The sequence below is a fragment of the Mastomys coucha genome, unplaced genomic scaffold (assembly GCF_008632895.1).
Source record: "Mastomys coucha isolate ucsf_1 unplaced genomic scaffold, UCSF_Mcou_1 pScaffold23, whole genome shotgun sequence".
Taxonomy (NCBI): Eukaryota; Metazoa; Chordata; class Mammalia; order Rodentia; family Muridae; genus Mastomys; species Mastomys coucha.
This window is the reverse complement of record NW_022196906.1, coordinates 14,616,275-14,630,477: the sequence shown is the minus strand read 5'-3', so window position 1 is coordinate 14,630,477 and position 14,203 is coordinate 14,616,275. Positions and strand designations below refer to the sequence as shown.

Below are 14,203 nucleotides of genomic sequence, written 5' to 3'. Positions count from 1 at the left end.
GGCTGGCCTCGAACTCAGAAATCCACCTGCCTCTGCCTCCCAAGTGCTGGGATTAAAGGCATGCATCATCACCACCTGGGCGAGCCTTTTTCACTCATATATGTTTCTGTATATGCAGGATGTCAATTCTTCATTCCTAGTCTGACCCCCTGGTTAAAACAAGAAGAGTTAGAGGTGGTGGAAAGTGCTGTTCCTCCACGTGAGTATTCATAGAGAAATCTGTTTTGACAAGCTTGGTATTGTTTTGCAACTATAATCAAATTTTCTTACAATGTACTGGCCTCAGAAATTGAATCCATTTTTCTCTGTGAGATAATCTGCCATTTCACATAATCTATTGTTTCTGTGTATTCAGGCATACCTAGGTCATACAGCCTATGTGTTCCCTTTCCTAAATTTAATATTTCAATATTGATTGTTTATCCAGAGCTTTATGACTTCCCTGTTGCTGTAACTGTCACAGGGTCAGTTTGTAGTTTGTTACATAAAATGTCGACTCTGTTTTTCTGTTTTTATTAAGGCTTTTTTGTTGTTCTTGTTTTGGAGGTGCTGGGGATTGAACCAGCAGAGCTAGGGCCTATGAGGCAACCATTCCACCTACTGAGCAGTTTCATTACTACATTTCTTTTCTTTTTCTTTTTTTTTCGCTTTTTGAGACAGGGTTTCTCTGTTTAGCCCAGGCTGTTCTGGAACTCCCTCTGTAGACCAGGCTCGAACTCAGAAATCCACCTGCCTCTGCCTCCCAAGTGCTGGGATTAAAGTAAAGGCGTCCACTACCACTGCCTGGCTAATGCTGAATTTTTAACAAAATAAAATTCTTAAATCTCTCTGTGCAGTTGTACTGCTGTGCAATACACATCACAGCACACATGTGGAAGTCAGAGAACAACTTTGGAGTCATATTCTCTTTCTACCATGTCACTACCAAGGCTTGAACACAGGTTGTCAAGTTTGGTGACAAGGTGGCTTCCACCTTATATATTTAAGATCTCATGGAGATCTGGGGTTTACTCATCATGCTAGGCTGGTTGAGCAGTGAGCCTCAGGGAATCTGTCTGTCCCTGCCTCTACAGTACTGGGATTATGATTTTTACCACCATGCCGTGCATTTTAAAGTTGGTTATAGGGTTCAAGCTCAAGTCCTTGTGATTTACCAACTATCCATCTCCCCTGCCTCTTTTTCTTGTTTTTCTGTTAGTATAACTGAAACAGAGTCTTAGAATTATAGCCCAGGCTACTCTTGAATGCAAACTAGATTCTCTTATGTGTTATATGTCTGCCTGTCTTTATTTTCTTATCATTTTGGTTTTCAGCTTTAGCCATTAATGACTAGCTAACTTTCCAGTCCTTACTTTCATTTTCTTAATGTGCTTAATTTGAAAAGAAGGACAAATGACCCCTACTCCTAAACATGCCATTCATTTTCTGAACTTCTTATGTTTTTCTTTCTGTTTAACTTAAGAATTGGAACTACAACCTACAATTGACGATTCAGAGCTTGAGAATTATTTTAGGATGCAAAGTTCCAGTGCAACAGAAATGGTAAGATCAGCAAGGACTTTCTGTCTCATATTCAAGAAGGGGATCCTTTGTAGTAAATCATATAGAAGAGAGATTTGAAATGAGTAGTATGCTTCTTAGAGGAATTGATGTTTCTGAAGAACTATCTAGAATATCATGAATTGGGAGATTCCCCAAATAGATCATAATTTTGTCTCATTGTTCCCCCAAATATATATTTCCACATATGCAATTAGAATTGGAAGTTTTAAACAATTTTATGGAACCACTTTTTTTAGTGCATATAATTAGTCATTAAGATTTTGGCAAAGCAATCTGTCACTCAGTTTGGAAAAACTAAAGGTCAGGAAATAATTGCATGGAAAAGAAACTATAAAGTTCATTATGAACATAAAACTGTTTTTTTGTCTTCAGGTGGGTGATTCATCCCTTCATGAGCAGACAGAAAACCATAATGAAGGGGACCTGTGTGACTCTAAGCCATGTGGAAATGTGTTGGGTGAACAATTATGCCCTAACACAGAGGTGAGCATGCAAAGTCAAGGATACAGTTCTGAGTGTAACTGGTATGGGAAAGACATTCTTTCACTGCTCAAGGAAACCTCTACTGGACAGAACGTTTCTGAGCTTAATCAGTGTGGAAAACTCTTCAGTCTGACTCCAAACATCATGTACCCGAGCACTAGCACAAATGAGAAGCCCTTTGAATGCACAGACTGTGAGACAGCCTTTTTTAATCAGTCTTACTTTCAGCCAGATATGAGGCCTCACAATGGAGGAGAACCCTATGACTGGAGTAAATATGGGAATGGTTTTATTCATCCTACAAGCCTTGCTATGCATCTTCCAATTCTCAATGCAAGAAACCCCTACAAATTTGAGGAATGTGGAAAGGACTTTCAGTATTTTGCATGCCTTAATAATCCTATGGGAATGTGCACTGGAGAAAAATTCTGTGACTGCAAAGAATGTTGGAAAGCCTTTACGGTTTCCTCACATCTAACTCAATACGTATCAATTCATACTGAAGAAAAATCCAAAGTATGTAAGATATGTGGGAAGTCCTTTGCTAATTATTCTCGACTTTCTGCACATGTAAAAACTCATAATGAAGAAAAGCCCTTTGTATGTAAGGAGTGTGGAAAGGCCTTTAAAAATATGTCATACCTTAATGATCACGTTAGAATTCACACTGGAATAAAATCATACAAATGTATGGAATGTGGGAAAGCCTTCCTTCGATGGTCAGGCCTTACTGAACACATAAGAGTTCACACTGGGGAAAAGCCTTACGAATGTAAGGAATGTGGAAAAACCTTTTCTAGATCTACTCAGCTTACCGAACACATAAGAACACACACTGGAATCAAACCTTATGAATGTAAGGAATGTGGGAAAGCCTTCACTCAGTACTCAGGCCTTGCCACACATGTACGAATTCATAGTGGAGAAAAGCCCTTTGCTTGTAAGGAGTGTGGGAAGGCCTTTACCAGGACCTCTGGCCTGATTCATCATGTGAGAACTCACACAGGAGAGAAGCCTTTTGAATGTGTTCATTGTGGGAAAACCTTCATTACTTCCTCCCATCGCACTAAACATCTGAAAATTCACAGTGGCGAAAAGCCCTTTGTGTGTAACATATGTGGGAAAGCATTTATATATTCTACATCCCTTAACATTCACATGCGAACCCATACTGGAGAGAAGCCGTATATATGTAAGCAGTGTGGGAAAGCATTCGCTGTTTACTCACGCCTGAGGAAACATAGCAGAGTTCACACTGAGGAGAAGCCCTATCAGTGTGAGCCTATGGGTGTTGCTATTTAGCCCATCTGTTGCCACCTTTAAATATTGACAGTGACACCAAAGATCATCAGATTAGGCTTAACTGCTTTGTGTGAGTTATAGCAACTCACACTGGCCTTAGACACCATCCTAATTTTATGAAATAAGACATTTAGGTGCCCCCTCAAACTTTTCTTCTTTTGGGTAGTGCTGAGGATTGACCTAGAACATCACATATGCTAGGTAAGCACTCCATCACTGAGCTACCTTTTCCAGTTCCCCTGGGACCTTATCATGGATATCTGGGTCTGAGCATCTGTGGCTCATAAGTAAGGCCGGTATACTCGGTGGCCTCATTCTGATGCCTGACTCTTCATGATCATAACATTTCTAAATGCTATGAAAACAGATTTGAGCCTTTTTTTTGGTTAATGGCTGCCAGTGTGGCTTGTTAATGTGAAAATTCACCACAAGCCAAAGTAATATAGGACACAGGTGGATAGTGGAAAGACACTCCTAGGCAACTACTCTGACCCCATTGATTCTGATGAGCATACCAACCAAGAAATAGTTCCTATCTGTTCTTAATAGCTAGTCTATTTACAGATGCTAACCCTGTGATCCTTTATAAAATTCAAATCATCCGTTTTGTCCCATCTTTTGGATCCATTTTGGATTGAAGTGACAGTAACTTGTCCATATTCCTCAGATTGGTTGGAATTGATGATCTGAGGATAGAACTGAGGGTCTTGTGGACGCTAGGCAAGGACTCTGCCACTGACCTATATTCCTAGCTGGCCTAGTCTCTTTAGTACAGATTTCTCAGTTATTGTAATGTGGATAGGCTGAGAGTTTTTAAAGGTACAGTTCTCTTTTGTTTAACAATTTCTTCATAGCTTCAGTGTTCTCCCCTTTTCATATTTTACTAAAAGCACTCAGGAGGAACCAAGTTGCTCCTTTTGAACACTTTAATTACAGATAAATTTCTGATTTTACCACTCTCAAGTTCTAACTGCCACTTCTCTAAGTTCTAGCACAAAATGCTAGAATACAGATCTGCTTGGTTCAGTATCACTACATATCACCAATTGGTTTTTCTTCATGTTGTAATAACATGTTCTTCCTTTTTAACTAAGGAAGTTAGTTCTCACCAGAATAGCCTCTACCTGTCACTCAGTTTCAAGGCTACTTGCATGTGCTTAAGTGGTATTTTTTTTTTTACTGCACTGGCATAGTACCACAAAACACTATAGCCAGTGCTGGCAAAATGGCTCAGAAGGTAAAGGTGATTGTGAGCAGAACTGAGTTTGATCCCAGGGGCCCACACCGTCAGAGGAGAGCACGGACTGCTGTACAATTAGCCTCTGCTTCTACAGGCATGCCATACTTGCACACACATGTATGCACCATACATATAACACAAAACAGCATAAACTATGGTGCTTTAAAAGTTCCCTTTAAAAGAAACGAGGTTTTAGGTTAGCGAAGTATTGGGTTTTGTTATGGCATTTACATATCTATAAATCCTTGTACTTTGCTTACCACTTTTGGATAGAATTTTAGGGCTGCAGGTTTCGCTCAGTGGTAACAGTCCTTACCTAGCATTTGAATAGCTAGTTTTCATCTCCTGCAGTGGACAGACCATATGCAACAATTTATTTTCTCACACAAGAATAAAAACATGGGAGCTAGTGAAGTGGTTCAGAGGGCAAAGCTCTGGCCCTGCAGACCTGAGGCCCATCTAAGCACCAGGTGGTCATGGAAGCAGGCCCCTTTAACCCCAATGCTTGCGAAGTACGATGGGAATCCTCAGGGGATTTGGGTAGCTAGGTTACTTGAATCCACAAGCTTTGGGGCCCTGCTTCAGTAAATAAAATGGAAAGTGATTGGGGAAACTTGACATTACCTTCTGGATTCCACATGCCACATGCAAATGTGGAAACACCAACATGCACATGCACACACGTGAAAACAAAATATTTGGCTACTAGAGTAGAGTCTTCCTGGCATGCAGTCGCTTTCATATGGCAAAGCCTGAAAATGAGGATTTTTTCCTCTACTGATAAGAAAATGGCAGCATTGTGGGATGAGGTTTGCACTCACTGTCCTGACTGTCAGATGAGATTCTAAAGGCAGGCCCTGCCTGAGCAGTTGTGCTGAGGGTTAGATTTAACAGGAACTTGAGCGGAGGCTCACAGATTCTTTTGGTTCCCAGACAGGTAGTCATATTTGTAGATAATGATGGTATTTTTTTTTTTCTATTTTAGTTGTTTCCTTACATGAATTAGTAAGATGTCCAGCACACTAGTGAAAGTAGTAAAGGCATATTTTTCTTTAGAATTATAATGAGGTATGCTCTCCATTATACCGATTTGCTTATTAGGATAGAAGGGTTTTTTAATATCTGGGTTTTCTTAATGGCTTTATAGCATTTCTTTATTTGTGAGGCGAAATTCCTCTTGGATTCATGAATTGCTTTCCCTGCATCTGCTGAGGTGACCATACTCATTTGCTGGTAGCATTCAAGTACCTAGGATTTCATTGTTCCATAATAATAAATACTGGAATGATTAAAAGGACTCTAAAATAAGACGGTCATTTATTAATGATTATTATTAGTTGTCTGATGTTAACTTTAAATTCTTAGATACAGTTAAGGTTCATTTTTGTTTTGTGTGGTTGCTGAGGATCAAACAAACCCAGACGAGGCAAGCACTCTGCCACTGAGCTATAATCTTGAGCCCAGTGGACTGGTTTTACTACTTAATGTTGTTTATGCTTATAAGATTATCATAGATATTCTTGAGTAACATTGGCATATAATTTTCCCTTATATGTAAGAAGAAATGGAGTAGAGATAAGAAGAGTGCCTGTTTAGCAATGCACAGAACTGTGGTTTCAGTCCTCAGCACCACTAAAACAGCCAGATTTTAAAATGAATTGACTGGTTTTTAGCTGTAGATTAGAACAGTGTCATATACTGCAGTGAATGTATTCCTCTCCTTTCCTAAATTCTAAACCTGTTCAGTTATCCTGACCTAGAATAATTGATACTATTTTAAGTACCTGTTTCCTATTACCTTAAACTGTTCAGTATCTTTTATGTTTATAGGATACCTAAGATTTACAATATCATTTAAAAATTTTGAGTATATTTTTCTAGGCATGCTTTCATTTCCACATATGAAACTTATTTTTTTTTCTTATATTCCTCATGTTTCACGGTTGTATAATTAACTAGCTTTGGGTCTGCCTTGTATTTCAATCTGCAATGATTTCTTCTTGTATTTAAATTGAGTTAATCTTCAGTCAGTATTCTTTTGGAGAGTATTTGTCTCAGACTACAGCATGTTGCCCCATACTGTAATCTTAGGGATTGGGAAGTCAAGGCAGGAGGATCACAGATTTAAGGGTATCCTGAGCCTGGGCTACTTTGTGAGACACTGTCTTAAAAAGACAGAAATAAATAAAAAACAAGACAAATGTACCCAAAGGAGGAGTTGCGGCCTGGAGAATAATTTGGGAGGGGAAAAATTTTTGTCTTGAAATATTTAAACTTTCCAATATAGTTTTTATTCCATTGACTCTGGCAGGTATTTACAAGGTTGTATATTTTAATTTTCTTTTTGTATCCTTGGTTAAAAAAAAAATTGGGGGAGGGAGTGTAGGATTCAAACTGAGGGCTTTACACATGCTAACCACTGACCTATAACCCAGGAGTAGATTTGCCTTTTATATATACTTTAGTTAGAGTTTTAAAACTCTGATTACTTGAAAAATCCTGATTAACAATTCTTTTAGACCATTATGTATAATGCAGCTAGTAACAAAATTGGAATTTTAGAAACTTTTTCTTTTGTATTTGTTGCATGTACCTTTTCTGTAATGATGTTTTCACTGAAATTTTACCCAGTGCTTGAAATTTATGTACTCCACTTACTTTTTAGTTGCTCTTCTAAAACATTAAATCCAGTTTTAAAATAAAATGTGTTAATATTGTTTCTTTCTGAGTAGACTAGACAGTTTGCATACAGGTTGCCATCATTAGTCTCCTGAGCATCCCAATTTCAGAGACCCAGAAGCAAGTGTACTACTACACTGTCATAGAGGATTTGCTAATGGATTTGCTTAGGAGACATTAAATCATACAAAGGAGGATTTAGCTGAAGGAGTGCTGTCCCCCAGTACCCCAAGGATAAGTAGTGTGCTACTCAATTAGAGATAAAATCATGGTGCTAGGATGTAAATGTCCCAAAGAACTGTCTCTTAACATGCTCAAGGGCACAGACAGAGCACAGTCACAATGGATGCTAAGCCCTGGCCTGCCATAAAGTTCCCGGTTCTTTTCTTTTAAAAAATCATAATTTTTCTAGCTGGGCAACATGACCCTGGGTCACATCTATTTGAAAAGTACAACACTAGTGTACTTAAATAATCCTGGCAATATTTTTATGTAAATCTCCCATCTGTCCAAGTGGCTAGACTTGTAGTCTCCTGTCTCTGTTTTATTGTTCAAAGTCTAGTTAGGAGCTGGGACCTAAAAGTTTTAAGGATGACAGTGTGTGAAATGCCTAACTCTAAGGTGTATATAATTTAGTAAAATCTTTTATTCGAGGTCAACTCCTATTTAGGTGTTAGCCCCAATTGGCCCATGTGCTTTGGTAAAGAGCTTTTCCTTGAGCTCTAAGTGTGCAGTGAGAAAGTGAATTTTCGCTGAGAAATCATACTGGTATATTGTTTTTAAAGCAACACAAGCCCCTGACTGAACAAATTTATGGCAGAGAGGGTAAATGGGTCTCTTGACAGATTGATCTTGCATCCTGTAATAGAACAGAGCCATACATTTCTTTTAAGTTCATCAGGTGATTATAGCTTCTTTTCTCTTTGACTCACATTGACCAGCAGATGTCAGCAGAATTCATTCCTGAAAGTTCAAGAGGCTTCTAATAACATTACTGTTCTCAGCTACTCAGCTGTTGGTTGTTATACTGGCTCTTCATTCACGTTATCAGGGGAGCATCAGTAACCAGGAGTGTAGAAAATGAGTGAGTGGGCATTTTTGCTGTGACTTGAGCTGACAAAAACCAGGATTTGAGCTTACTTTTTGCTTAGGGCATTCAATAGAACCGGGGACTTAGGAAAACAGTTGCTGGGAAAGATGCCAGTTGCTGGGAAAGATGGCGATACAAGGTTAGGACGAGTCCAAGACCCACCCAGCAACTACAGGATTCCCAGTCAGAAACCTCGAATTATTTCCACGGGCTTCTGAGGCTTGTGGAATGGGCTGAGATAGGGTTAATCTGTTGAAGCACCCTTTATGGTCGCAACCTACGAAATACAACTCCAACACCTTGAGAGGTCTAGATAACTACGGAAGCGAGGCTGCCCTCTGTTTCCTACTGAATTAGGGTGCTCTAGAAGAATTCTAAGAATGTAGCGGAGGCAGGCAAAAAAGTTTCTGCTGAGCTTCCCGTGGGCTGAGGACCCACAGAAACCTTGTGGTTAAAGGACTTACGGGGCCTGGGCACCACCGATTACTTCCTCTCCCACCCGTTGCCCGGATCACAGCCTGGATTCTAATTCTATGTTGTCCTCGGGAACGCCGATGGCCTCCAGCTCCCGCGGTGAGGCCATGACAGCGCCTCCGCCCTCACGCTGCGGAGAAACCTGAACTCTGACACGGAGTTCTACCGAGGGAGGGTCCCAGCGCTGGCTACGCGGCCAGCCGAGCGCGAGCGGAAGTGACGCCACGCCCGCGACCGTCTCTTCCGGCTCTTCTCTGCACTGAAGAGTTGCCGGCTTATCTGGCGTTTGTGAGTTCTGTGGTACGAGGATTCCCTGGAGGCGGAGCGGGAAGATAGAGAACGAGAGGGCTGAGCTCTGCTCGGCTTGCCAGGGCGCCTGCGGGCGCGGCTTAGTCCCAGTACTCGCTGGCTGTCAGTCGCCAGGGTGGGAAAGTGCGCAGAGGGCGGGTCCTGGCGATCCTGCATCTGCGAGGCTCCTGCTCTTCAGAAGCCGCCAAAGCAACTTCTGTGGAAAAAGCCCTTTTATTTTTCTCCTCAGAAATGAATTTTTGCCGGAGTAGTTGGAGTGACCAGCGTTATAAAGCTTGCGATTTCAGCGCCTCTGGTGAGCACTTAGTGAAAGGTGGCTTTTGGAAAAGGCCGTATTCCTTTTTTTAAAAAAAAATTAGAAACGAATGTCTGGGGTGAGAACTTAATTCATATTGTTAGATTGTATTTTATTTAGTGTGTGCGTGCTTTATTTTGATCACTAGTTTGAGATACAAAGACATATTTCTTAGTTTCTTAGAATGTACCTCTTTCTTGAGAGAGTGTAAACGTTGGTAGATCTCAAGTCCATTCATAAAAACCTAGTGGGCAGGCCTTTACTCACAGCACACAGGCGGTAAAAGGATTTCTATGAGTTCTTGGCTAGCCTGGTGTACAAAATGAGTTCCAGGCCAACCAGTACTACATGGTGAAATACTGTATTAAAAAACAAGCAAAAACCCAACAAACAATAATAGCTTTTTTTCCACATCCAAAGTTCCTAGGCCTGTGCTTGTTTCCTCATCCCTTTTATCTCCCTGTGCTAGTGATCAAATTCAGGGCCTTATGCATGATGCACATATTTTTCTCTTAGTTCTTAGGCCTGTTCATCACTAAACTGCATGGAGCTCACAGAAGAAATGTGGAAAGCTAGATTATTAAAAATCAATAGAATTAAGTATTAAGAAGATTGATAAATTAGTATTCTCTCCCCAACAATCCCCCCATTTCTCTCTTTTTTTAGATACTTTTCTTTAAAGATTTATTTTATTATTTTATGTGTATTAGTACATGAGTACACTGTAGCTGTACAGATGGCTGTGAGCTATCATGTGTGTGGCTGCTGAAATTGAACTCAGGACCTCTGCCAGCCCCACTCGCTCTGGCCCCCACTCGCTCCGGCCCCACTTGCTCTGGCATAATTCACTGTAGCTGTCTTCTGACACACCAGAAGAGGGCATCAGATCTCATTACGGGTGGTTGTGAGCCACCAAGTGGTTGTGAGCCACCAAGTGGTTGCTGGGATCCGAACTCAGGACCTTTGGAAGAGCTGTTAGTGCTCTTACCCACTGAGCCATCTCGCCAGCCCCCAGATTTCTCTTTTTAAAAAAATCTTAGATGGACTAGCATATTTGATGGTCCTGTATCTGTTGTGCTACAGTCACCTCTTGCAGCAGTCTGTGTCACCTCTTGCATCAGTCTGTGTCACCTTTTCCCCAGCCAATAGATATTTTGTATGGTGACTTCTTTGCTAAGATGTAAACTGAAAATAAAGGGTGACATGGTAGCACATAGCAGTAATCTCAGGAGTTGAAGCAGTAGGAACATGATTTCACTGTCTTCAGACACACCAGAAGAGGGCATCGGATTCCATTATAGATGGTTGTGAGCCACCATGTGGTTGCTGAGAATTGAACTTAGGACCTCTGGAAGAGCAGCCCGTGTTCTTAACCACTGAGCCATCTCTCCAGCCCCAGAACATGATTTCTATGCCAGGATAGTTACATAGTTTCAGGCCAGTCCAGTCTGCATAGTTATATCCCTATCTCTGAATAAACAATAATAGATATAACACTTGACCGTTATATACTTAGTAATGCATCACCTAGATTAGGACATTGTCTTACTGAAAGCACAATATTAGATTCAATCAAGAAAATTAAAGAATAGAGTTATTTGGGTATCCAGCTCAGTTGGAAGTGTTTGTCTACTATGCACAGATCCCTAGGTTCAGCTCCTTGTTCCACATAAACTGAGTGCAGTAGCCCGCATGACTCTAATCCCAGCTCTCAGCTGATAGCAGCCAGAGGATTAGGAGTTCAAGGTCATCTTTAGCCACATAATAAGTTGTAGGCTAGGGTGAACCACATATGATCTTGTGTTTACAAAAGAAAAGGAAATTAAGAACTGGCTGGGAATATAGCTCAGGAATAGAACACTTGACTACTATGTATGAGGCCTCAGTCAATTCCCAGCACCACAAAAATAATAAATAAATAAATAAATAAATAAATGCATATATATATATATATACACATACATACATACATACATAAAATGAGGTATGTGATATCTGATCTATACACATTCAGAATTCTTCACAGTGTTTTAAAACAGCACCAAGCTTCTGGGGGTTTGGAGGTATGTGATCCATTCAAGTTTTCTACATTGTGCTGGGCTTGGTGGCAGACACCTGCAATCCCAAGAACTGAGAAGCAGAGGCAGGAGTATCACTGCAAGTTTGAGGCAGGGTGTTATGTAGTTCAGGCTAGTTGAAAACTTACTATTGGTTTAGGTTGGCCTTGAACCTGTATTCTTACCACTGTCTCCCAGGTTCTGGGTGAACAGGCACAGCTTGCTTCCAGTAAATATGGGTGCCACAATTTGGCAATGCCAACACTATAGATTTCAGAAGATTATATGGAAGGTGATTTGTAGATGTTACATACTTGGGCTGTATTTTATTAGGATGGCATCCATTTGTTTTGTGGTCCTAATTTTGTTGCTTCTAAAGGCTTTGCTTGTTTGTAGTGCTGGGGATCAGCTCCATGGACTTGATGTTCGGCAAGCACTCTGCACCAAGCCAAAGCCCCAGTACTCTGTTTGCAGATGTTTTGTCTTTTAAATAAAAAAGTAATTTGTAGTCTGATAGTTCGACTGGTTCTTGTCCTATCTATTCCTTTTTTACATCCATTAGTTACTTTCATGGAAAACATGTCCCTGCTTTTTTTTTTTTTTTTTTTGTAATTTTTAAATTTTATTGTTTTAGTAGTATATGTGCGTGCTCACTCCTGAATATTCAGGACATATTGTGATCAGAGGACAACTTTGTTGGTTATTTTCTTCTTTTTGTGGGTTCTGATAACCCAACTCAGATAGACAAGCTTGTACTACAAGTGCTTCAAGCCAATTTGGCAGGTTTTCTTTCTTTCTATTTATGGAGGTGTATTGTCAGAGTAAGCTAAGGTTGTGTGTTCTAGGTTAGAGGACACATGTACATTTTATTTTGACATGCATTATTTTTTTTTCTCTTTCCCCTGGTCTCTCACTCATATAGCACTTTCTGAATCAATCTTTTGTAGCTATTTAAAACTCATTCTGGGGAAACCCAGTGCTTGGGAAAGTGAGGCAGAAAGTCACTAGTTGGAGGCCACCAGCATTATACAGTGAGAGTCTATGTTTGAATTTATATTGTTTTGGGCTGATATTTGCTTTATCATCCTATTCTAGTGAATAGTTGTTTCTTTGTGCCTCCTCTTCCCCTTCTCTCTCTTCCTCCTCCCTCTTTCCCTCTCACCCTCCTCCTGTCATACTTACCCTCCTCCCCCTGCCTCTCTCCCTCCTCCTCTTGCCTCTCCTTCCCTCTTCCCCTGCTTCTCTACTCCCCCTACCTCTTTCTTCCTCCTCCCCCTGCCTCTCTCTCCTTTCTTCCCTACCATTTCTTTCCCCAAGCAGCATTTTTGCTGTCTCTGGACTCAAATGAGTAAAATAAAGGAACTTTCAAGCTTCAATTTTTAGTTCTTTATTATTGGGTTTTACTGTGTTGTGGTTCAGCCTTGAACACTATCCTCCTACATCTTAGACTTCTCAGCACTCTGACACACGTGTCTACCTTGAGTTAATGATTTCATCTTTGCTGTGTAATTTTTTTCAGTCTGTAGATTGAACCCAGAGCCTTGTACATTCGAGGCAAATGCCCTACAGCTGAGCAACAGGCCAACTGAATTAATAATTTCAAAATGACCCCCATTCAAGAGCTTGAAATACAATGTATCATAATAGATTATGATTATATATCATTCTTTACATTTTCATTTATGTTTTTTGAAATAGATTTTTACTGTGTAGTCCTAGATGGCTTGGAACTCACTATGTAATCCATCCTTTCTCTTGCTTCTGCCTCATGACTCCTGAGATTTACATATTTCTATATATCTGTATTTTAATGCAAATACTATAAAGTGAGTATATGATAAATTTTTGTCATGTGTCAGAAAGCACATATTTTGATCTTATTCAAAATCCAAAATTTATATAATTTTTATGTGTCAGATTCATAGGTAGTACCCTGCAGGGTATTACTCAGTGTTATGGTTCCATAATCAAAGCCCCCATGTACAAAATTGAATATTGCTAATCATATTCAGTCAACAATTGGTATGTAGTTTTTACTTATATATTGGCTAATGTATTCCTTTTACTTAGTGCCTGTTTCTTATTTATTATTGTTGTGTGGGGTGTGTGTGTGTGTGTACAGAGGTCAGAGGACGGCTTGGTAGAGTTGCTTTTCTCCTTCCATCTTGATGTGGGTTCCAGGGATTGAACTCATGCCATCAGGCTTACGTGGCAAGCACTGTACTCACTGAGCATCTCACCAGCCCCTCTGTGCCTGTTCTAACAGCGTGTTAGCTGTAGTGTGCCTCAGTCTTCCAGGCTGCCCTTGAAGTACCTCAGCAACTTCGTCATCACACACAGCCCATCCAGACATCATCTTAACTGTATACATCACATTCTCTAGGACCACGAGTATGATATTGGTAGCATCTTCCAGGATTTTCATTCAGCATACTTTGCTCTTATTTTGTGTGTGTAGGAGTACCACGGCACTTTTGGAAATTAATTATCTGTTAGAAAGCTTTTGGTTTCCAGAGAGAGAACTCAGTTTTTTTAAGTATGGCAGTAAGTACCTTTACCCACCGAATGATCTCACTGGCCTTGGCACACTTTTTAAAATTTTAATATATTTATTTTCATTTATTCACTTTCATTCCATTCACTGCCCTCCCCCCTGGTCACCCTCTCCCATAATCCTTTCCATCTCCCCTCTCCCTTCTCCTCTGATCGGG

General features: G+C 40.3%; 2 protein-coding genes and 1 long non-coding RNA gene across 10 annotated transcripts in view; 2 read left to right on the top strand and 1 right to left on the bottom strand.

Annotated features, from left to right (window-relative positions):
• The window catches only part of LOC116073340 (zinc finger protein OZF-like), a 29,690-nt gene extending 22,398 nt beyond the window's left edge, over positions 1–7,292 (top strand). For 7 of the 8 annotated variants that reach the window (XM_031345177.1, XM_031345174.1, XM_031345176.1 and 4 more), the window contains 3 exons: positions 119–199; positions 1,463–1,542; positions 1,936–7,292. In XM_031345177.1, coding sequence (XP_031201037.1) covers positions 119–199; positions 1,463–1,542; positions 1,936–3,348 — 1,574 coding nt within the window. In that variant the 3' untranslated portion in view covers positions 3,349–7,292. The remainder of the gene's footprint in view (positions 1–118; positions 200–1,462; positions 1,543–1,935) is intronic. The other variant, XM_031345178.1, reaches the window with a different exon arrangement.
• A 732-nt stretch (positions 7,293–8,024) lies between these two features.
• On the bottom strand, positions 8,025–8,912 carry LOC116073345. The gene is made up of 2 exons (XR_004111771.1): positions 8,822–8,912; positions 8,025–8,230 (listed from the first exon to the last, which is right to left on the bottom strand). It is a non-coding gene; the product is annotated as an uncharacterized LOC116073345 (long non-coding RNA).
• Positions 8,913–9,094: 182 nt separating this feature from the next.
• Positions 9,095–14,203, top strand: part of LOC116073342 (zinc finger protein 426) — a 27,493-nt gene continuing 22,384 nt past the window's right edge. The window contains exon 1 of the mRNA XM_031345182.1: positions 9,095–9,435. The gene's annotated coding sequence lies outside the window, so the exon portion shown is untranslated. The remainder of the gene's footprint in view (positions 9,436–14,203) is intronic.